General features: G+C 56.0%; 1 protein-coding gene across 1 annotated transcript; it reads right to left on the bottom strand.

Moving 5' to 3' along the window:
* Positions 1-361: 361 nt before the first annotated feature.
* Positions 362-22569, bottom strand: LOC128279046 (uncharacterized). The gene is given in 25 exon segments (XM_053017770.1): positions 362-535; positions 613-832; positions 917-1017; positions 3606-3676; positions 3711-4189; positions 4282-4726; positions 4812-5574; positions 6173-6519; positions 6586-7012; positions 7681-7914; positions 8313-8428; positions 11641-11868; positions 12025-12358; positions 12498-12926; positions 13019-13221; positions 13287-14373; positions 14468-14591; positions 14662-14815; positions 16513-16530; positions 18307-18764; positions 18845-19280; positions 19554-19654; positions 19722-20751; positions 21073-21849; positions 22080-22569. Coding segments are annotated over 25 exon segments (9246 nt in total).
* Positions 22570-22829: the final 260 nt, after the last annotated feature.

The raw sequence follows: 22829 nt of genomic DNA, 5'->3' as shown, positions 1-22829 counted from the left end.
TATGCTGGCTGGCTGGCGTTATGTATTTCTTTGTTCTGTTTCGTTTATTTGCTTGTAGGTACTCCAGTACACTGCCAACGCACTTATAGTGTTCGATACTCTCTATACGAGCTTGACTAGACATCAAAGAAAAAACGCGTGTAACCCAAAACGACGATGTGACGATGGGTACAACCCATCTGCCCTATTAGTAGCACAGAAACAGAGGGCGACAAAGAAAAACGGCGGCAAAACGCCGGTCGGTGCTGACAAGTTCAACAACAATTAGATGTTGGATAAACGCAGTCCTAGCTAGGATCAATACTAAGTCCATTACCGGGCAACGCGGCCCCGGTTTCTAGAGAACCCAGACAGCGAAGCTCTAGTCGCTGTTCACGTCGTTCTCCAGCAGCTTCCGTTCGGCTTCGGACCACGGTTTGATGGGGTGACAATCGTGACTCGGAACGCGCCGTTGGCGAGAGATCTTACAGTGCTGTCTCGAATTGGCTACCGTTTGGTGGGCCATCGTGCTGCTGACCGACGACGTGAAGCAGAGCTGACACGAGAAAGAAAGATGGCCGCCAGCCATGGTTCAGTAGTTCTCTCACTCACCAGCACCATCGGCCGACTCACCTTATTCGGTACGCCAACAACGCAGTAACCGCTGTTCGGATGCTGCCTCTCGTCCTCGTCCGGTTCCTCCTCTTCTTCAATTTGCGACTGCTTGAACTTGATCAGCGGCGTTGACGTTTGGGGTGAATCGTTCGCGTCGTGGCAGCAATTCACCTCGTCTGACGGCTGCGGCTGGGTGTGCTCCCTTCGGTGGATCGAGCGCTCCAGGCGACGCAGAAACCTGGAGGTGAATAGAACAACAACAAGCGGTACACGCGCAGCAGGCAGCGATCCCCGCCTCGCCTAGCCCTCGCCGATAGCGTACCGTATTTGATTCCCGATCGCCTTCAGGTGCCTAATTTTGTGGACCGGCTTGTTGAGCACTTCTTCCGCGGCAGCCTTTGGCAGTATCTGGCTAGATATGTCCTGCAAAGCGATACGATCGATTGGTGACAACGGTCAAGTAATGGCGGCACTTGCAATGGGGTGAAAGTGAAAGTAAATAAAACGAAACAAAATCAAGTGAAAACTAAACCGAAAAAAGACCAATACACGGTTACAGCCTGATCTAAATCGGAAACACTCATTCGCAACAAGGTTAAAGTAACGAGTACTGCTGGTAACAGTAGTATTGGGTTTGCAAATACGGTTTACGGCAGGAGAGAACGGTATCTACTCGGCACTCGGAGAACAAGAGATCTCTCTCTCTCTCTCTCTCTCTCTCTCTCTCTCTCTCTCTCTCTCTCTCTCTCTCTCTCTCTCTCTCTCTCTCTCTCTCTCTCTCTCTCTCTCTCTCTCTCTCTCTCTCTCTCTCTCTCTCTCTCTCTCTGTCGTCCACAGCAGACGGTTTCGTACGGTATTGGACAAAACATTCGTACCCAATCGTGCACAGAGACATGAGGATAGTGAGGATTTGAACCGGAAGTTATTTCTGTTCGACTGAAGGTGCTGAACAAATGTGGAATCAAATTTGCTCTAATGCATACCATCCTAAAATTCGACCAGAAATGGCATTCAACAAGAATTTCCTTCCCAGACAACGTTTTTCACAATTTTGAACCAAAAGTATACATGTCGGGGTCAAACATTGGTTGTGGCAAATCTTAGCTTTGGATCCAGATCACCACTTTCGCTAAGCATATTGTCATTTGGGGCATTTGGGGGCAACAGTGCTGATCCCTCAGTGTCCTGGAGTTACAGTCCCTCCGTAGTTCTGTTTCAAAGAGTGGCGATAATGAAGGGCCCTTTTAGTGCATGTAGCCGTCATACAATCTCATACCGTGCGCTAGAGTAGAGAGAGCCTCTGCTGAAGTATTTCACAACAATAAAAACCTTCGGCGCCGTGTACGACGACGGTCACCGTCGTGCAGTGTATACGCCTCGCCAGGCTCCAGGTGGGCTGATCATGTCATGAGAATGAGGCAGACGATGAACCGCAAGGTTTTTTAGACACGTCTACGTGGTACGCCCCGTGTGAGATGGCGAGATAACGTAGGGCACTACTGTCCTGTCGATATCGTGGACTATTGCTGTTTACTGAGGCAAGCGTTAAGCTGCGTTCGCACTGCGTTTGCAAATGTTTTGTCCAGCACTGTAGGACCCAGTAGGAGAACCAAAGTTCCAAAGAACCAAACATAAGAGAGAGAGAGAGAAAGAGAGAGAGCTCTCAGAAATAAAGAAAAAGTGAAAGAAACCAAACCAATAGAGAGAGAGAGAGAGAGAGAGAGAGAGAGAGAGCGAGAGAGAGAGAGAGCGACAGAGGGTATAGGTTGTTGGTAGCTTCTTCTTCTTGGCCCTGGCCCTAAATGTGCATCAAACACAACACAACGCGCAACAAACTGGTTTTGGGTTAGGAAGGGCGGGGAGCTCGAGGAAAAGCGTGGGTGGGGGGTCGGGGCGGTTGTCGGGGTACGGGGGTTGTTTTTGGTCCGCACCGACGGTATATTATGCCAACCTGCAACAGCTGGGCAACTAATCAGAACGGAAGGAAAACTGAGTAGAGACAACCACAAAACGTTTTCTACGGAAATGCTGCTTCGTAACAACGCGCTATGTACACTATGTGCTTTGCGAACGGATGCAAATGATGCGCTCTAGCACAGGCAAGATACCAGGTAAGAATTCATGTACAAATACTCAAAGCGGTTGTATAGAGAAACGGAAAACGGATAACTAGGCATACATGTATATATATATGTATCTTTATGTAGATATTCTCAAACTCGCTACAGAATAGAGCGCTCCTCTGGCAATGAACACTGAAGAACGAAGACTGTTTATAGACAGGTAATGCAAAAAACGAAAGATGAAACGATGGTACTAATAGTAATAGTAGTAGTAGTAGTAGTAATAGAAAACAACGGTGAGCAGAGTAAAGCGGTAGTAACTGAGGGCTAGAGCTGAGATGATGGCGCAGCGCAATGAGTGTAGTTTTTGGTTTGGTTGAGATACGGAAAAAAAACATAGAACACAAGGCGGCGATGGATGACAGTTAACATTAACTACGCAATTTCTGGCGCGCGCGCTCGTAGACGCTTGCTGCGCTTGAGCTTTTCGTGGCCAAAATACTGGCTGTGTGTGTGTGTGTGTGTGTGTGTCACGGAAGGCCCGCTCGTAGTAGCGAAGGCGAACAACTACACGGCATCCGACAAGGTTTTGGACGACCACACGCCGCCGCCGCCGGGGCTAGCGAGCTATGCACACAAGGGTAGCCATTTTACTGAAGCTCTAACGTCAAATGACGCCGTTTGTGTTTGGCGTTGTCGTTTGGTGGCGTGCGGTTCGTAGCGAAACCCGTTAGCGATTCCCGCGCGCGCGCGCGGTGACAAGAACTCACGGTCTAGTAACAACACCTGGCAACCTGTAGGGGTGGGTTACTAAGTAGAAATTTGTAGAAAACAAATCAGTATTCGGGTTCGGGAGTTCAGGTCGGGTCGAGCGATGGGAGTGGGGCTGGGTGCGGGCGGTGAGCGGGAATCGGGACTGGTGCTGGTCGTTGTCCTCGGTACACCTACCTCGTCCGTATCGTCGCCGGAGCCGCCCATGTGTCCCGGATGATAGGTGGCCAACGCGACGCTACTCGGACCTGTTGGTAGGAGGAGAGTATAGGACTAGAACACCAGATACCGCGTTGGAGACACGCTTACCTTTCGTCGGGCGCAGCATGTACTCGCGCGTGGAGGTGAGCGACTCGGTCGACGAGGAGCTGCTGGCGATGATTTGATTGCGCTGTTGGCTGCGCCGTTTCGGGCTTTTGCGGGCCGGCGCGACGGAAGCGCACGACGGGAACTTGGTGACGCCGCCATAGCCGAGGTGGAGCGTGGTCACGTTCTCCTTGCTCTCGGTGTGCGGTACCTCCAGCAGCAGCGACGTCGACTTGGACGGCGACAGTAGAGCGCAGGCGGAGGGGCGCCCGATGCGCCGATCCTTTCTGCGCCCGACACACTTCCGGTGGGTGGTGGTCACTTGCGCGGTGCCCGGGCCGCGCCCGTCGGACGACGGGAAGTCGTACAGCCCGTCGGAGTCGGTGAACGGGAGCTGCTGGTCCTTTTTGCCGTAAAACATGGGCGAGAACCGTTCCATGGTGGAGTTACGTTCGCTGCAAGTGTAGTGGATTGGAGTGAATTGAATTGGTTTTGTTGTAGTAGCGACCCACCCACTCGGTGGGGGAAAGGGAGATGGGTCCCTTACCTCAGTGGACTCTCCGAGCGCGACGAGACGGGTGACAGCTTGTCGCACCCGTTCTCCGACTGGATGACGATCGAGGGCAGCTGCAGCTGGGCCATGGCCGGGTTCTCCTGCCCCAGGATGTCCTGCCCGGTCTGGATAAGCTCCTTGCCGAGGTAGAGCTCCAGCTCTTTGGCGCTGCAGATTTCGCCCTCCTCGATCTTCTCGTCCAGGTGGTCCGTCCCGATGCCCTCGTCGTTCGACTCGAACAACGGCTCGTCCGACAGCGTCTCGGAGTCGGAGCGCAGCCGGAACGGCTGGTTGGGGTAGTTGGCGGCCGAAGCGGCCGAGCTACCGCTCGGTCCGGAGCCACCGGCCAGCCCGGTACCCTCCTTTCGCTTCTGGGCCGACGCCTGCCGGCGGGTGCTGAAGAGCGCGTGGAACCCGGAGTAGCTCGATCCGGACGGACCTGACGAAGCCCGGACCGGAACCCAGTCGGAAATGTCGGTCGGTAAGGTAAGTGTGTAAACTCTCTCGCCGGTTGCTCTGCTTACCTGATCCCGGATCGTCGGACTCGGCCGAGAAGAGCGGATTGTTCGAGCCGCATCGGCTCGGCCCGGGACTGGCCATGCTAGAGTAGCCGGACGAGCTGAGGTTACTCTCGGAGGGCGCCCGATCGCCCCGAATGCCGGCCATGGAGAACGGGCTCAGGTAGCACATACCGACCGAGGTGCCTGGGGCAGCCGCCGCCAGCAGACCGCCGGTGCCCGACTTGCGGCCCGTGCCGCTGCCGCCTTGCAGCGCCGGCGACGGTACCTCGGCGTCCGACCCAAGCACCTCGCTGCTGTTGGACGTGATCGTAATCATCGGCGGGTCGAACGGCAGGTCGAGGGACGTGGGCTTCTCCCATTGCTTTAGAAATCGCCGCTGCTGCTGATGCTGACCCGGTGAGGTCCCCGCCGGGCTCAGCATAATGGTGGGCGGGCTCATCATCGGGTCGGCATCGAACACCGAGTCCTGTGCAGTGGATCGCTGCGGAGGCGGCGACCCGGGAATGAGGACCACGTTGGTGCGCTCCCTCGTCGGGCTCGGCTGCTGGATGATGAGGTCCGGGATGATCAGGTCGCGTGGCCGCTCCGTGCGGTTCCGTCGATCGGGCGTCGGCGGGTGGACGTCGATGCACACCACCGTCGGTACGGCAGCACTGTGGCTGGTGCTGGTGGGTGCGGCGGAGTCACTGCACTGCAGCGCCGACGAGTAGTCCACGTGGTCCCGATCGTCGGGTTGTTGAATTTCGATCGAAATCTGATGACGCTTCTGGAACATAGAGATTAGCACCGGTTACCCCCGCGCTGTTATTCGGGGTTCTCAGCACTCAGCTAAGCTGTGTATAATGCTGACGCATCTCGAAGGATATTCGTACTGCTGGTCCATTCGTACTGCCGGATATTCGACTGGCGGCATCTTACAAAACGAGCTTGACAGCTGCCCAAAATATAATATTATTCAAAAATCGTTTTGGGAACTTCAACGCTAAAGTCAGTGGACTTCACAGTCTTCAAGAGGTAAGTAACGATAGTGGGTGTAGATTTATAAATCTGGCATCCGTATCGAACCCGAGGATGCTCCGATTGATTATGCGCCCGTATAGGGACAATGGAGAAGCCTCGTTGCAACAGCGGACTGTGCGCAGTGTAGGACGACCGCACCGACGACGAGCAACGTATAGGTCTCGCCAGGCCACAATGGTGTGGTAATGTCATGAGTTTGCCAAGTGATTTGGGCGCATTACAGCATTAAGCTACAAGTCCACCGATGCATCTTGTCGATGTCCAGGCTAGGACTCTGGTAATAGTTGGGTCTAGTGACCTGGGGCAGAAACAACCCTGGACCAGTAGCCAGATGGTGTACTTACATGGTAGTCGCCGTAGCTGCCGTCGAACGTCACAGACATTGACTCGTCGTGGATCGACTGAGGCGTTCGCATCCGGTATGGGCGTGGCATGATGGGCGTCAGTGCGGGCGACGGTATCGGTGTCGGCATTTCGCGGATCGGCGACAGACACTTGTTGTTGATCCCGTTGCTCGGTATCTCGAGCAGTATGGATGGCGGATGCAGCTGGGCGGCGGCGGCGGCGGCGGCGGCGGCAGCCGGTACCCCGCTGGAGCCCACCGCTCCGGCCGACTTGTGCGCACTGAGCGCATCCAGGACCGGTACCTCGATGGTGCTCTGGCGGTAAAACACGGGCGAGTCGGAAGCTCCTGCTACACTACTGCTAGCACCATCACCTCCACCACCACCACCACCAGCACCAGCTGCTCCACCACCCCCACCACCGACATCGATGCCGCCGACGCCGCAGCCGCCACCGCTCGAGTAGCTGACGGGGGTCTGGTTGGACGAGGTGGACGAGTCGTCATCGCCCGGCGCATCGTCCTGCGGGCTGGACGCCGTCGGCGGTGTGGACGACGGCGAGATAACGATCGACGACTGGAGCGCCCCGATCGCCGAGCTGGACGCGGCAAAGTTCTTGAACATCGCCAGTATGGAGTCGGCGCTCGAGACCTTGGGGCGTACCCGGCGCAGCCCGAAGTCGTGCAGGACGAGGTCCGAGCTGGACAGCGAATCGCTGCCCTGGTTCGACGAGGTGCTGTGCGGCGAGCGTACCTCGTTCGTGCATGGTGACGGTGGCACCGAGTTCGCCCGCTGCGGTACCTCGTTCGGAAGACTTAGTGCACTAGAATGCTTCGTCCCCTTTGTGAAGGTGAAGAGATAAACGAGTTTTCAATTGACGTCGTTCGGTTTCGGCTTCGGTGAGCTTCCGGTGCTCCCTGGCCGGTGGCCGTGGGCATACTGCTACACGCAAGGGGGCAAGCAGGGGGGGGACCCCTTCGGTCTGGCCCGACAGACCTTGCTTTCCGGCAAGAGAGTTCTCCGTCCGACATCGGACGGAGCGCTGTGCGGACGCAATGCGGAAAGCCTGACGGACGGACGGACGGATGGACGGGTGGACACCTTCCGGCCCGAACGTCCGAACCACAACCATGATCAACGCCACACGCGCGGAAACGCACGCATCAAATGTCAAATTGAGTAGTCCATGTTAACGTCTCACGGTGAACGGTCAATGAACCAAAACGACGAGTATGGAAAAAACAGAATGTGAAACCAAAACCAAAACAAAAACAAAACAACGGGGTGTGTCGGGGTTTGCGGAGGATAACAAGAACGAAGCAGCATTACGGTTCAGAAGCTGTAACGTGTAAGCGGATGATTTCATACATGACAGCAGTTTTCAACTTATTCTTGTTGCCAAATGATGACATAATCAAACCAGAGGAATACAGACACACACACACACACAGAACGGTACGGCCGAGTTTTGGCATACACGGTACACGGGGCGTGCAGTCGCTACTCACATTCGCCAGGACCTCCGAGCCGGAGCTCATCTCGGCGGACACCTTGCTGAGCAGCCGGGCAAACGTGACCTTCTTCTCCAGCTTCGGGTCCGAGATTTGGCGCACCATCGACGCGACCGACAGCGAGTTCTCCGAGAACGTCGTCTCCGTCAGGCCCGGTTCCGGGTCGGCGCCGTAGCTACCGGCCTTCAGCCGGTTCTCGGACATCTGTATCAGTTCACCCAGGCTGACTTGCTGCAAAACCGGGAGAAACCGGGCATGTATTCGTGGGGGAACCTCCATTACTCATAGGCTCATCCTAGGATCGGCATTGGCCACTACTACTACTACTACCACTGTGTTGAAAACGCACCGGACATTCGGTTACAACTCAAAAAAGGATGTGGCCATGACCCGACTCAAAGTAATCCTCGACTGGATGTCGATACATCCGATACCAATTGTCAGACATTACTTGAAATCGAAAAACTAACTCTTAGTTGTTGGAATATACTGTCTGGAGTTGGATTACAGGTTGAGTACAGTGTTGGAATAGCATCGAGATCCAATTTTCGGTCATTTCTTTCAACATAGTGGTAACGTTGGCGTTTAAAGAGTAAGGCAAGGGGGCATTGCACTCAGGCAGGACGTACTTTGGTAGCTGCGTTCTGGGCCGGTGACACGAGCTGCTGCAGGATCTGCTTCTTCTCGTTAACGTTCTTCTTCGTCGGCGTGGAGTTGTTGCGCTTCTTCCTTGGCGAGGGCGTCCCTGGGGAAGATAGCGGGCGAAGACCAACAGGTATCGAGAGACCGGATTAGAAGGGGCATGTCCACCGTGAGGGCTTGAGGTGATGTGTCTCTCCGGTGTGTGAGGGTGTGTGAGGGTGTGTGTAGTTGCTAATTAGTTTGACAAACTACTTGTATGGAAAATGAGAAAAACTTTGCAACTCATGCGCTAATTTGGTACACAAGTCAGTTAAACGGCAACAATAATGCAGTAGAAGAGGTGAACTAATGGAACAAACACACTTTGGACACTTGTAAAGTGCAACGGTTAGTGAAACAGCTTGCTAGATACGTCAACGATAGAAGATTGTAGGCACAGTACGGTAATGCGTTGGTTTTGTAACTAATCGATAGATTGATGGGTGTTGCTATTTACACAGCCAGCCGGATCCGGAGCCGGCGGTCGGTTCAGGGTCACCCTAAAACAATGCTCAAACGTCAAACTCAACACTCTACACTCCAATGAGTCTCAGCTAATGTCACTAAGCAACCGATATTTACGCACTACTCCTGAAAAAGTTCGTTTTTGGGTTAGCATGGTCTGTGGCTTCCAGCTGCTGTAGGTTCGACCGTAAAACAGAGAACGTCAACGTTGAAGTCAAGTACGCATAGCCGGTGGCCATCCTCTCACTGACAGCTTGCGCCGTTCCTGGTTTCGAAAGCACACGGCTGCACACGGTGATGGCAGTAGAGGAAGAATTGGATTGTCTAATCGTTTCGTGTACACAGTAACATATCTGTGGGCACGCGCGCCCCTCGCTTTGATAGTAAGCGGCATACTTGGCCAGTACCGGGTGCTTTCATGCCAGGGTGCTGATCTTATCACGCAGGTATGCTAGTATTCTGACACCAAAAACTTCATCCATGTACCAAGTACCAACACCAACTTCCAATAGTAATCATCCTAGACATTCAGAGTTTTGAGTCTTCCGACTTCGGTTGCTTCCTGTACTTTTTCTCAGACTTTCTCAGAAAAGACTCAGTTGGAGCTACTTTCAATCAACTAGATCACGTCTGGATTGGTCTTTCACACCCATCGAGTCTGGTCAACGTGAGAACCTATAAAGGGGCCAACATGGACTTAGATCACTGCCTGTGGTTGGCGCAGTGATTCGATGTCGAATAACTTGCCCAAGTACAACGGGCGGGACTAACACGCAGACTCGCTTCGATACGGACTTCCTACGGAAACAAGAACGGAGGCAAGATGTGTACAGACAGGCCATCAGGGAGTCGCCACAACCAGTAAACGAAGATGTAACTAGCGAGAGAGAGATGGAGCGCTCTAAAAACATTTATTACGAGCTGTGACCAACAAGTCTTGGGTGCGCGTCTTGGGAGTACACCATCCGGTTAATTCGACGAAATTGACTGTAGGAATGTGACGGAGCTAAAGCACATTGCATTTGCGGCAACGATAGAAACGTCCGACAAGCGGAGATGAGAGTTCACAAGAAAATGAAACAATTGTGAGAAGATGGGAGACTACGTGAAGTTGAGGGAAGCGTAGTGCGATACGGACCCACAAGACAATGTTACAAAACGGTAGCAGGTCACCAAAACAACTTCATACCTAAGATCACCTGTTGCCGGGATAAGGTTGGAAATCTGATCAGTAACCAGCCAGAGGTTCTCTCGCGATGGGCCCAGCATTTTGATTGACTCGATTACTCGACGACCAAATTACCAAAGCCAGAAGCCAGAGGCTCCCCTGGCGGATACGAAAACTGTTTATGCCACCGAGCATCGTAGGGACCCGAAAGGGACCCCGTCTGACGACTAAAGTATAGCAAAGCACCAGGCACCGACGGGATTGTAGCCGGGCTCGTAAAGTATGGTGGAGAGGGAGTTGAAAACGATCACAGCCGGGGTGTGGGATAGCGAATCCTTGCGTCTTGTAACTGGATTCTCGGTATCATCTACCCTACCAGTTACCGTCTACGCTCACACAAAAAAGGAAGATTGGCTAGATTGGTGTGGCAATTGTGAAGTTCGAAATCTGCTCTAGCTTGCGCCTATGTAGGGTCCAAGTTTAGCAAGAGCAAGAGACCTACGGGAAGAGATTTAGGCTAGGGTGCTAGCAGCTCACTAGCAGGTGATTCTATAGTCTGAAGAACATGTTTTGCTCTCATCTCGTGCCTAGAGGGTCGAAGCTGGGCTTGTACTGGAGCCTTTACTTTACTGGAGAAGAGGATGCTGTACGACGACCTGACTGTCGTGCAGCGTGTACGGCTCGCCAGGCCAGTGGTGTCGTCATGTCATGAGAAGGCACTTGGTAAAGTTCTACATCAGACACCAAGCAGATGTCAAGTGTCAGTGCCTTCCTTTGTTTGTGTGTGTGTGCTATGTGCTCTTTAGCGCTAGTGTGGTGCTTCACGGTGGTAGGTGGGTGGGTGTTGCCTGTACGGAAACGAACCGCTCGGAAGTAGTGTCGGATTGGAATGTACCTCAAACGTGTCGATTGGGTCGAGGTTAAGCACATGGTCCCATGGGAATCTCCCAACGCGTGTTTGAGTAGTGTAAAGTGGCGTGAGATGTGTGTGTGTGTGTGTTTGAGAGAGAGAGAGAGAGAGAGAGAAGGTGGCAAAACGACAGACTACATGGTCTAGAGGAAAAGAGAGAAAGAGAAGGTGAGAGAGTCGATAGGAAGTTGTCATATACGAGTTCTACTACAAACTGTGACCAGCGATTTGCATAGCGGTTAGGCGTGTGGTATGGTTTGAGCTCTAGTTGTTGTTGCTGTTTCTTGGTAGTATTGGTGGCCAAATGGTCTGATCGGGAAATAGGAAAGGGAAAGGGCGAACAAGAACAGACAGAGAGCTAAGTGTTGCATAACCTAACAAAGAGAGAGACAGAGAGAGAGAGAGATGGAGAGAGATAGAGAGAGATGGGAAGAGAGGGAGAATAAGAGTGTGGAGAGGAGAGAAAGAAGGTGAGTTTAGGTGAGCAATACACTAACAGACACAGCTTGCGAGATAACACGATAGTAGAGAGATATTAGTGGTAGTGGTAATGGCAGTAGTAGGTAGGGAAGGTAGGCTAAGCAGCTCAACAGTTCAGCGCTCAAGAAAGAAAATGGTAAAAACGAATGGGAGTTGCAATTTGGTGCTAGTTTGTTTCTTGCGAGAGAGAGAGAGAGAGAGAGAGAGAGAAGGAGAGTTTAAACGAAGGTTATCATATGTTTGTCTGTCTTACGTCGAGGAGGGGGCCGTAAGAGATCATCTAAAGAAAATGTTCTAGCGGTAGCCCCTCCAACTGGCTGTGGGCTGCTGAGACTCAATATGGATGGTTTTCTTATACCCAATCGTCCGAAGATGGTCCGGTGCGAGGCGGGCGTAGTCGCGTTCGACGAGCAGACGGTCCCGGCGGACGCCTGCAGCTGTTCGCGCAGCGCCGTATTCAGGTGGTGAGGCGGGAAAGTGGCTGTAGCACCAGCAGCAGCAGTAGTAGTAGAAACAGGAGTAGCGTTAGTATTAGACAGGCAAGGAGATCCCCCGGCAAAAAGAAAGAGAGAGAGAGAGACAGAGAAGAGGGAGAGCTAAGAATGTGAGTGACCGTGAGCTGGTGAGTGACCCATACGTCGATTGCGTTGCGTTTCGTCGGCCAGCAGCTTCTCGATCTTCTCCGGGAAGTGGCGCTTGGCGCACCAGACCAGCCCGATGACGGCCAGCACGACGAACACGGTGATGAGACCGAGCCAGAACGGTTCCTGCAGCATGCGCTCCGACAGTGGCTTGTACGGGATGTGCATCATGCGCCGTTCGCACCGGGGGCCCTCCCACCAGGCGTGGCAGCGGCAGTAGTAGCCGCCGTTCTTCTCGAAGCACTCGCCCCGGCTCTCGCACGGGTTCTCCGCGCACGGCTTCTGCTTCTGGTCACACCGCTGCCCGAGATAGCCCGGCTGGCAGTTGCACTGTGCACGGAGAACGAGATGAGTCGAATGAGTGTCGGATTGTCGGAGTGTCGGAATGGCGGAGTGTCGGAATGGCGGAGTGTGGGATTGTCGGATCTGTCGGAGTGCCGGAATGTCGGATTTGTCGGAGTGGCCTTACCTTGAAGCTCGACGCGGTTAGCTCGCACTTGCCGAACAGGCACGGCTCCAGCTCGCAGATGTTGAGCCCGCAGAAGCGCCCGGTGAAGTGGCCGAAGCACTCGCAGGCGCCTCGCCGCTGATGCTGCTGGTGGCCCGTGACGCACTTGCCACCGTGCTGGCACGGGTTCGGCCGGCAGCCCTCGACCCACTCGTCCTCGTTGGCGATCAGCTTCATCTTGTAGCCCGCGTCCTCCTGCAGGCGGACGGTCGCGTTCAGCCGGATGCCGGTGCCGTTCACGTTGTGCTGCCGGATGTGGATCGTGTTCAGGTAGGAGGTGATGTAGATGGGTGCCGCCTTGACCACCGGCTCCCGTAGCTCCGGGTTCCTCGCACGCAGCTCGCACAGGTGCCACAGCGTACCGTTGCTGTCGGTGTAGTTGTCGTAGATCTGTGAAGGTGAGCCGCGGATTTGAGTAACAAGGCCAAGGCCAAGGCCACTACCGTTTTCTTCTCCGCCCCTGACTTCTCGGGGCTTCTTACCTCAATGAAGCCCGTGTCGCGGCATCCGTGCTGACTGAAGCCGACACCGTATAGCTCGAGCAGTATGACCGTGCCGAACGGGGCGATCAGGTGCTGCGTGTAGTCAACGTCGAGCGGTATCGGCTGAGGGTAGTTGAGCGAGTGCATTGTGCCGCTGGTCCGATTCGTGAAGCTTAAGAAGCGCTGCTCGTTCACGGCCGCCACTGTATGGGTGAAATCAGAGAGAGGATCAGAGCTCCGAGCTCAGAGCTGTGTGCGGGTGGCTTACGTGTCTTGAAGGTGGCGTAGAAGCCTTTGCCACGAGGAACGGCGCCAGTGCGGAGGCGCACCACCAACCGCTCGCCGTTGCTGACGAACACACCGTCGTTCAGGTGCTGGTGCCCCGTCTCGGTGGCGTGCTCAGTGAACGGCTCGAACGGCCCGTTCGCGATATCGATCAGCAGGGACGCATCCTGCAGCAGCTCGGCGTACAGAAACTCGAGCCACACGCGCCGCCCGTACGGTGCCTGGATGACGTACGTGCAGTCGACGCTGTCCAGCAGAAAGTGCGGATAGTTGGGGCTGCGGATGGAGCCCTCCTTCGAGGTGATCGTCTGCAGCGGACACCCGGACACGTCGACCGTACTCCAGGTGGCCGAGAAGCCTGCCCCGGTGACGGAGAAGTCCGAGTGGAACCGGATCAGGGCCTCGTTGGCGCTCGAGATGAAGTTGAACCGGGACATACCGCTATCGTGGGTACCGCACCACCGTACGTACGGCAGGAACGATGGGTGGACCACCTCGTCGCCAGCTCCCCTCGGGTCGCCGCTATCCGGTCCCGGCAGCGTATTGCCCGTGACGTCATCCGGCGACCCGGACCAGCCGACGTAGCGTATGGGGCGTGACCGGCCCGAACTCGAGAAGAACTCAAGCTCGACAGGTTTCGCCACCGCCGTCGCCGTCGTCTGCGAAGGCGATGAGGCCGACGGTGCGCTGCTCTGGATGCTGATGTAGTCGTACAGACAGTCGTCCTGATACTCGAGGTCCAGCCGCTGGAACTGGATGATGATGCGGCTGTGCTCGGGCGCCACCAGCCGCACCCAGTAGTCGGTGTGGGCGGGGTAGGGGTTGGGGTACCCGGGTGACAGCAGGCGGCCCTCCGTGCCCGACTGCGTCCGGTTGCGGGCCGTCTTCTCCTCGAGCGTCGGCCGTGGCTTCTTGCAGACGTAGCCACCGATCAGGCTGCACCGCTGGGCCGTCCAGTGCAGCCCGGACGAGATCATGGGCGTGGGCGACACCTTCCACTGGAGCCCCAGGCAGGCGGGACTCTTCGGCAGACCGTCGCCGCTCTCCGGCCGCTGGCCTGGCAGCCATCCCTAGTCGGGCCGAGAATGGAAAGGAAACCAACCACCAGAGCGTTGCGTTGCGTCACTAGGGTTGCTTAGTCGGCAGCCTATGTCGGCGGCTTACCTCGAACCTGAGCTTCACACCATCGGTCCACTCCAGGTCGCCGCTGGCCGATATCTCGCCGCCCACCCAGTACAGTGACCGGGGCGTGTAGTCGGGACTGTTGCGAATGTTCGCGGTGATGAACCTGTGTGGGTACGGAACAGAGAAGTCGAAGTGTGGAAGTCGAAGGAATCCCGGCGGCGCATCCTACCTACCTCTGCTCGTCCGTGGTCGAAATGGAGGCTAGTTTCGCGCCAATCCCTCGGCAGATTTGCTGCGCGGTCGTCCAGTCGACCTCCGGGTAGGAGATGACCAGGTAGCACGAATTGTTGTACGCCTTGATACGCTCATCCTGGCACTCCGATGTCACTACGCGGGCAGAACGCACCGGTGATGAAGAATTGGGAAGGAAAGAAACCGCAGGAAGAGTCGAAACGATCAGTTGGCAAGCGCCCCGGAATGCCCGCGCTCAAAAACAAAATGGCGGCAGACTCGCAGGGCCGCGCAGAGCCGGCGGGCGGAAGCTCTCGTGATTGCCAGATTGTATACTAGGTAAGGTTCGTAAGCGCATTGAGTGCACCCCCGGCAGAAATTGAGATGGGAAAAGATATAGATTTTGCTTTGGATCGATGAGCCCCCGGTATAGGGTAGTTTTGGTGTGGAAGGTCCCAATCGGTGGTAAATGTCAATGTGTGGGACGAGATAACGAAACACATGAAACACAAGGCAGCGAGTTCAGTTCGGGTATGGGGATATGGAACACACAACAACAAGCGGAGCGGAGGCAGCGTTCTGCCTGCAAATCGCCTCGTCCGCCATGTTGTCCGGCCATATGATCGGGGTGCACATGCACTCTACTCTCGCAGCAGCAGCCATTCTGGAGCAACCAACGAAAGGCCCAGGTACGTCCGCAAGTACGGCAAGCAAATAAACGCACACGCCATAACAATGGGCGCTCAACGCAACTGAAATGGGAGCAGCAGTAGTAAACACACACACACACACACACACGTTACACAAACCGAAATCAACGACCAACAAAAGCGACCATCTATATAAACTGCTATAGCACAGAGGCAGATAGGAAAAGATAGATAGAAAGATAGAGCAATAGAGAAAAGCGGAAGGATATAGAGCAAGTGATGAAGCGAGCGAGCGATGCATAGCGAGTGGGGGTGGGGGGGAGCGAGAAATGAAAAGTTCTGCGGACCGGCGGTTAAGCCTGCTCTTTAGCCAGTTGAGCTCAATTTAATAGGCTTTGTTTCGGCCAGCACGATGACGACAGCTACTATAAACGAGCACGAGAGAAAGCGAAAATTAGTGTGTTGGAAACATACCAAGTCAATTCCTGGCCCTGGAATTCACAATGCTTCCCCACATCTGTGGGCTTCACTTTCAAAGCAGTGCTCGACTTCTGTGCACCGACCGAGCAGTCGATGTGGAGAACCTCTGAAACAGATGGCACACCTAGCTTGGGCAGCAATTCAGCTGAAGTCGGAGAAAAACCCGAGTGAAAACAGAGAGGTACCTATTATTATTATTAGTCCGCAAATCTAATCTAACGATTTGCGAGCGATCTGTCATATGTCATACATTACTCAAAATCCAAAGGCTGGGCCTTGGTTATTACTGGAGCTGAATCTGAATTTTGACATGAAATTTGCCGCAAGTGTTAACAGGCACAGGTGCTGTCAATAACACAACGTATTCCAATTTCCGTCCTGGACGAATGTTATTTCGAGTCGTTACTGTAATTGTACCTAGAATTGCAACAGAACCGAGATCCAACCGATGTGTGTCGTGTGGGGAACAGCTCCAGAACTTGTCTGCGTTTCCGACCTACGAGGCGGATGTGTAGGGCTGTCCAAGGAGCGATGCGTAAAGCGCGTTGCGTAAATGCAAGTAAACGAAAACGGCAAGCAGTCATCATACTCGAGCCATACGCGAGATACTATATACGAACTGATATCGCAACCGCAAATCGGTAACACTACAAAGGCTTGGAGCGCTTGTAGGCTGGGTTACACAGACCCTATGAACGCGCGGTAGATTGGGTTGCCACTTACCATGTGCCCTCGGTCTTCCTAAGCAGTTAAATATAGGTATTCAAAATTCATGTATCGGTACGGTATTGGTATAATGTGATGGTGTGGTGGTGGTTGGTGGTGGAGTGGAGGAAGCATTAGATGGGAGTAGTTCGGTTTCCTACTGTTCAGCGCGGTGGCTGCGACTGCGAATGATGGTGGTTAGAGCGACATGTTCGGCTAAGCTTTCCGGTTTGTTTGACCCCGTTACCCCGTTGTGTGCCGTAACTCCGAGCACTCGGACCCAGACACAATTCTCACACACGCACCAGTTTCTACGTTTGACGGCAAGTATGTAAAGGCGAGTGTAAACAACCTTCTGATTTCAAATTGTTCGTTTCTTGTTCTTCGTTCAATCTTTGGCCTCGCGGACACCCAGGCTTCTGAGAGTGATCATGAGCAACGGTACCAACAGACCATCGGTAACCAATGGAGTTTGTCTAGGCCGTTTCAACATCCCGAAGCTTGAAGTGGAGACCTCAGGGACACCACGTCTGCTACAAGTCTAGTCTGATCGTGACCGATACATAGATCGTAGGCACACATAGATCGTGACTCCAGTGTAACTCAAGCTTACATCTCAGGCAAACTCGGTCCACAGATAAACGAGAACGATACACAATTCATGCTGGCACCACCATCAGCAGCCCTACGACGTAGGTCTGAACGGACGACGTAATGGAGAAGATGCGCGCTAGATTGCTAGCAGGCTAAAGGTCTCGTACGTCGTCTCGCTAGGCTTCGGTGGGCTGGTCATGTCATGTGAATGGCAGAAAAAGAACTATCGCGCAAAGCGGACAGAAGGGAGCAGTGAAGGGAGTCTCTGTTGCAGGACAGGACCGCACCGGCGGTAGTAGCTGCCGGATAAAAAGAAGAAGAAACAAACCCTTTTTTGCGTTACTTAGTCTTACATTCTTAACGTTTGCGCCAACCTGCGTTTACCGGTTTACGTTGCTGCGCAAGCTCTAACAAGCTGCTCGAAATTTCGATTTGAGTGCTCGAATTATGTATAATCTGGAGGAGTTGAGTAAACCCGTAGTGCGTGTGTGTGAGTAGGATGTGGTGTGCCGAGAGGGCCACTGAGAGAAAGCGAGAACTGAGAGAAGAGAGTGATGTTGGGTGAGTGGGAAAGAGAGACAAAGGCAGAGAAAAAGAGAGAGAAAGAGAGAGCGTAAGGGAAACAAAAAGTTGTTGCTGGTAAAAATAGGTTAACACAAAGAGAAAGCGCAAGGGATAAGAGAGAGAGAGAGAACGCCGCGAGGGAGAGACAGAGCACAAGAAAGGAAAAGCAAAATTACATTGGACCATTTTCTGTGTCGTCGACTGTTCAAGTACGTCCACTGCCACGTACAAAGTAGAAATTGACTGAAGAGGTTGACCCACAGGAGTGGAGCTTGCGGTCAACGTGCGGTCTGCAAGTCTCGGCCCTTGCGCAAGGATTGGACAGGGCCAAATAGTCCAAGTACTGGCACGAGGTGGCGTCACAGGCGACCATAGTTGTCAAAGAAAGCCAAGGAGACATCCCGTGGATATGGAGGCGTTTCACGGATGGTTGTGATGCGATTGGTGAGGTGGGGGGCATTGGGTGATGTGTGCTCGGATGTACCCTGGGCAGGACTGCAGGACTTGCTGGCGATCGAGGAAACTGATGGTGATGTTGAAGCTGTAGCTGGGTACCTACTACTATGGTATGTGCGGCAGAGCGGCAGAGCTACCCAGATTCCTGTCACCTGTCATGCCCAGCTGTCCTTATGTGACCTTGCCTTGTCAACTTACCGTTTTCCATCGAGACCTTCGCCTTGTAGCCGCCGAAGTTGTTCGAGTAGTCGGACACGAACCGGATGCCGATGGTCGGGCCGCGCGTGACGTAGCGTAGCAGCTTAAGCTTCGCGCTCCAGTCACCGCACATCTTGCGCGGTACGGCGCCAAGCGCCAGGTCCGGCGCCGGCAGCGGCCCGCTGCCCGTGTATCGCGAGTCGTTCGGCTGGAGCACCAGGTTCGGCAGGTTGAAGTGGAGTTCACCGCCACTCGGTGTAGCCAGCGTCGGTGGACCCACCTTGGTCCGCCTCGGGTGTCCGGCCGCTGTCCGGCCGTCACCGTACCGGCTGGTGCTGTGGCGTGAGTTGCGGGACCGGAACAGCACGTCACCGGCGAAGTACTTCGCGGACTTGGAAGGCACGTACGGCCCGCCGGTGTTGTCCGGTTCCACCAGCTGCAGGTAGTCGTAGGAGCAGCTACGGCGTCGAAAACGTCCAATTCAGGCGAAGGTATTGTCAAATCCCCCCCCCCCCCCCCCTCACCGCACCAGACTTACAGTGGTTCGTGTTCCAGCACCATCTCTTCGAAGTCCAGCACGACCCGGTACCCGGGCGGGGCGACGATGACCGTGTAGCAGTCAACGCTGTCCGGGTAGAGCTGCGGGAACCCGGGGCTCCAGACGGTCGCCTTCGGTCGTTCGACGTTCAGCGTGATGGTCCCGTTACATTCCGCCTCGTTCCACGGCCGTTCGGCCGGCTCTTGGTCGAGCAGGCGCTCGCACAGGAAGTAGTTGGGCGCATCGCAGTTCCGGTCGTTCCACATGTACGACGCGGTCAGCGTTGGACTCCCGCGGCCCCCACCAGCCATCGGGCTGCTGCTGCCGGCCATCGCCTGGAAGTGGCGCCGTACCTCGATGCAGTCCTGCCCGCTCAGCCCATCATCGTTCGGCTGTCGGTTGTAGTGCTCATGGTGTGCCCAGCCCGGGAACCAATCTGCGGAGACCGACCGGACCGGAAGTACATTAGGGCTTAGGGATTCATGCGGTTTTCGATTCGAAAATTGTGGCCTAATATGACGACTTTAGTGAAAGTATTGTCCGTCGTTAGCTACTACTTTTGAAAGCTCATAGTACACCACACCTTTCATGTCCCAGTATATGCACCAGAAACAACACTCGACATTTTCTGATGTTTAGCAAGGGTGTTGTTTAGTAAGCTTTGGCCCTTAGGAGCTGTTGAGGACCCCCCACCCCCAGGTATACTCACTGGTGTAGGTGAACGGGAACTTGTCGTTCCAGCGGAAGGTACCTTCCGCTATCACGTCACTCGCCCCGATCCAGTACGCCGCGTTGTCCCGGTAGCCGGGGCTGAGAAAAAAAAGGTCAAAGAGGTTGAGTTTGTTTGAGAGGTTTCGGGAACTTTCTGTTGCCACACCTGTTGAGCAGCACCTGATCGATGAGCTGCTGGTCGTCGGTGGACCGAATCGACACAAGATGGCCACCGAGCCGGTTGCACTCGAGCTCGGCCCCGTGCCACGGTAGCCGCCGCTCGATCGCCGCGATGCAGAGCTGCGCCGTCGCGACCCAGCCGAACGCACAGCGCGAGGTAATCGCTTCGACCGGAGCCGCCCAGTACTCGAGCAGTAGCGACGGGGTCCTCGCGACGCCGCCACCGCCACCGCCACCACCGTACATCCGTACCTTCACCACCAGCTGGTTGGTCCTGGAGAGCAGCGTGTAGCGAGTGGGCGAAGCCGACGCATTGAAGCAGCGCCGCCACCGGCCCTCGCCATCGTACAGATCCACCAGCAGGCCACCGGCGATCACCTCGTCGGCGCCCCTGCCCCCGCCCTTGTCTGTCGTCGTTCCGAGCAGAATCGGTTCGCTCGCCACGACACTTTCGTTGGTGGTCGGTCCAGGCGGCTGGCCGGGCTGACCGTTGGCCAGCAGCTGGAGCGCGATCCGGTAGCCGAACGGAAGGTGCACTCGGAAGTGACAGTCGAGGACGGTCCCGACCCCTGTCCCGGGCCCGGTCGGCCGCAACCGCACGCTAGCGTCCCGATCACGCAGCGTCACGTTGTAGCAGTAGTCGACGAGCCGGTAGTGCAGCGCGAACGCAGGCTGCTGGTGGAGACGCACCGTCGTGTTGCGGTGGGCCCGGAAGTGAAACGAGCGCTCGTCGGCCGGCAGCTCCTCCAGCTTGCCGCACAGCGATAGGGCGCCCGGAGGGAGCTCGTCGGTGCTCGCCAGCGGCGACCCGGGCAGGAACCGCAGGTAGCCACCGCTCCGGCACGGCGTGTTTAGGCGCGTCAGCTGCACCACCAGCCCCGGTAGCTCGTCTGCCGCCGTCGCCGCCGCCGGAGTCGATGGCGGCGCCGGAAACATCACCTGACAGTCCCGGTAACCGGGAGGCACACGGCTCGAAGAGAGTAGCCCCGCTGACTGCTTCAGCACCAGCTGGCACTCTGTGGAGAAGAAGACGACTGGGCGTGAGACGACTGGGTGGGGAAGGAATGCTGAATGCTACCAGGTTCTAGACGCATGAAACCGGATTGTGTGCAAACAGGTGGCCCCGGCTGTCAATTTCGGTCCACCACAAGCTATAGATCGACCAGGCGACCCCAGAATGGACCATGAGCAGCACTTCGATTCCGGCGAGGAAGTCGAAAATGGGATGAGTAAAGTAGATAAGGTAGAGTTTGTGACAAACAATCCGTGGGTTTCATGCAGCTGCAGACCTGGTAAGTCGCGGCGGTGGCGACGACGACGATGGTCACCTCACGTACCTTTCAGGAGCACCATCGTGTAGATGACCTCGTACACCGCGTAGCTGGTGAGGGTGCGATAAAGTAACCTACAAGAAGAGAGGCAAAAAGCAAAGGAGGCGCTTTAGATCAAGCCCTGCGTGGAGCCTCGGGAGTAGTACCTGAAGTACAGCAGACGGTCGTCCCCCGTGGCGGTCGCCAGTTTCGCCGGGGCCTCGCTGCTCCAATTGCTGGCGACCGCGTTGGCTTCCCGCGCGACGGACCAGTTCGCGGCCAGCCGCTCTGCGTCCCCGAGCACTGAGTCCTCCAGCCGCCACACGTTCTCCGGACATGTCCGTGGCATGGGTGGCGGTGGCGCCGGCGGCGGTGTATACCGCCGGCGCCGACGCCTACGCCCGCCCCGGCGCTGGCCGGAGCCGTCTCTGTCTAACTCGATGGAGTTCTCCAGGTCTCCCGACTCGTCGTCCTCGCCCTCATCCCCGTCCCCGTCGTCCGGTTCGCCGAAGATCAGAGGTCGCCCGCCGTGGCCGGTGGCCGCCATGGCGTGCTGCAACCAGTCCAGCTCCATGTGGTCGATCCACGTGCTGCGGTGGATGCCGGTGAGATCCACATCGCCTAGCGGCCCCCTAGCCGCCGCTGGCCCTACTTCGTCGCTTGCCCTCGAGGGCGGCGGCGAACCGGCGACCTCGAAGCGACCGGTGGCGGACGTGTCACTGAGTGGTCGGCCGGCAGGGCCCGCCACCGTCTCCACGTACAGGTCGCGAATATCCGAGCCCCCGGGCGAATGCCACAGCTCGACTGGAACGCGCGACACAGAAACCCGTTAGGTACCGTAGTCAGCTGTCAGATAGTTACTCTGACAACTGTCATAATGCTAGATGTCATAGTGACGGCTGACAGTGTGGCAGCTGTCACTATGACAGCTGACAGTGTCACACATGTGACAGCTGTCACATTGACAGGTGTCAGTATGACAGCTGTCACAGGTGACAGCTAGTCATCAGGCAGCGCAGCTGCGCACTACTCACCCCTGTAGACGATACCCGGCACCAGGCCCGCCTGCGTGTCGTAGACGTCGTGATGTACGGCGAGGAACAGGTCGCTGTCGTCGGGGCTGCGCCGCACCGGCCCCCGGCCATCGTCCATCGACCGCAGTGCGTCCAAGATGGCGGACCCACACGGATTCGGTGGGCCGGCCGTGCCGTCGACGGCAGCGGCGAACCAGAAGCGCGTTGGCGTCCCCGGTTCGGTGCTCTCTTCCTCCTCCCCGTCATCCTCCTCCTCCTCCACCTGCTCCTCCTCGTCCTCCTCTAGTTCTTCTTCGTCCTGCTCGCCACCGAATCGGCCGTACGGCCGGACTCGGCCACCCGCGGTGGCCTCCGTCTGCCTCTGGGTGCCATCGCCACCGCCACCGCCGCCGCCGCTGGCTCCCCCCTTTGTCAGTATCAGTATCGGGTTGGGGTTGGCCGCCTCCCCCACTCCGGGCTCGCCGTGCACGGAGTCACTGAGCAGGTGCATGCCGGCGGGCGGACCCGGTGACCGGCCTGGCGACGGATCCGGAGCACCGCTGCCGCCGCCGCCGCCGCCGCCACCGCCACCGCCACCACCAGCACCACCAGTGTGTGCCGCTGCCACCACCATCGAGGTGCCGTCCCACCACCACCACCCCCGTTCACCCGGACCCGGGCTGGCCCCTCCCCACGGTACGAGCAGCAGGGCCAACGCGAGCACCCCGATCTGTCTCATGATGATCATTACCATCATTACCAGTACACCCG

This window comes from Anopheles cruzii, chromosome X (assembly GCF_943734635.1).
Source record: "Anopheles cruzii chromosome X, idAnoCruzAS_RS32_06, whole genome shotgun sequence".
Lineage (NCBI taxonomy): Eukaryota > Metazoa > Arthropoda > Insecta > Diptera > Culicidae > Anopheles > Anopheles cruzii.
Note: the sequence above shows the minus strand (reverse complement) of the source record. Positions and strands in the feature narration are given on the sequence as shown.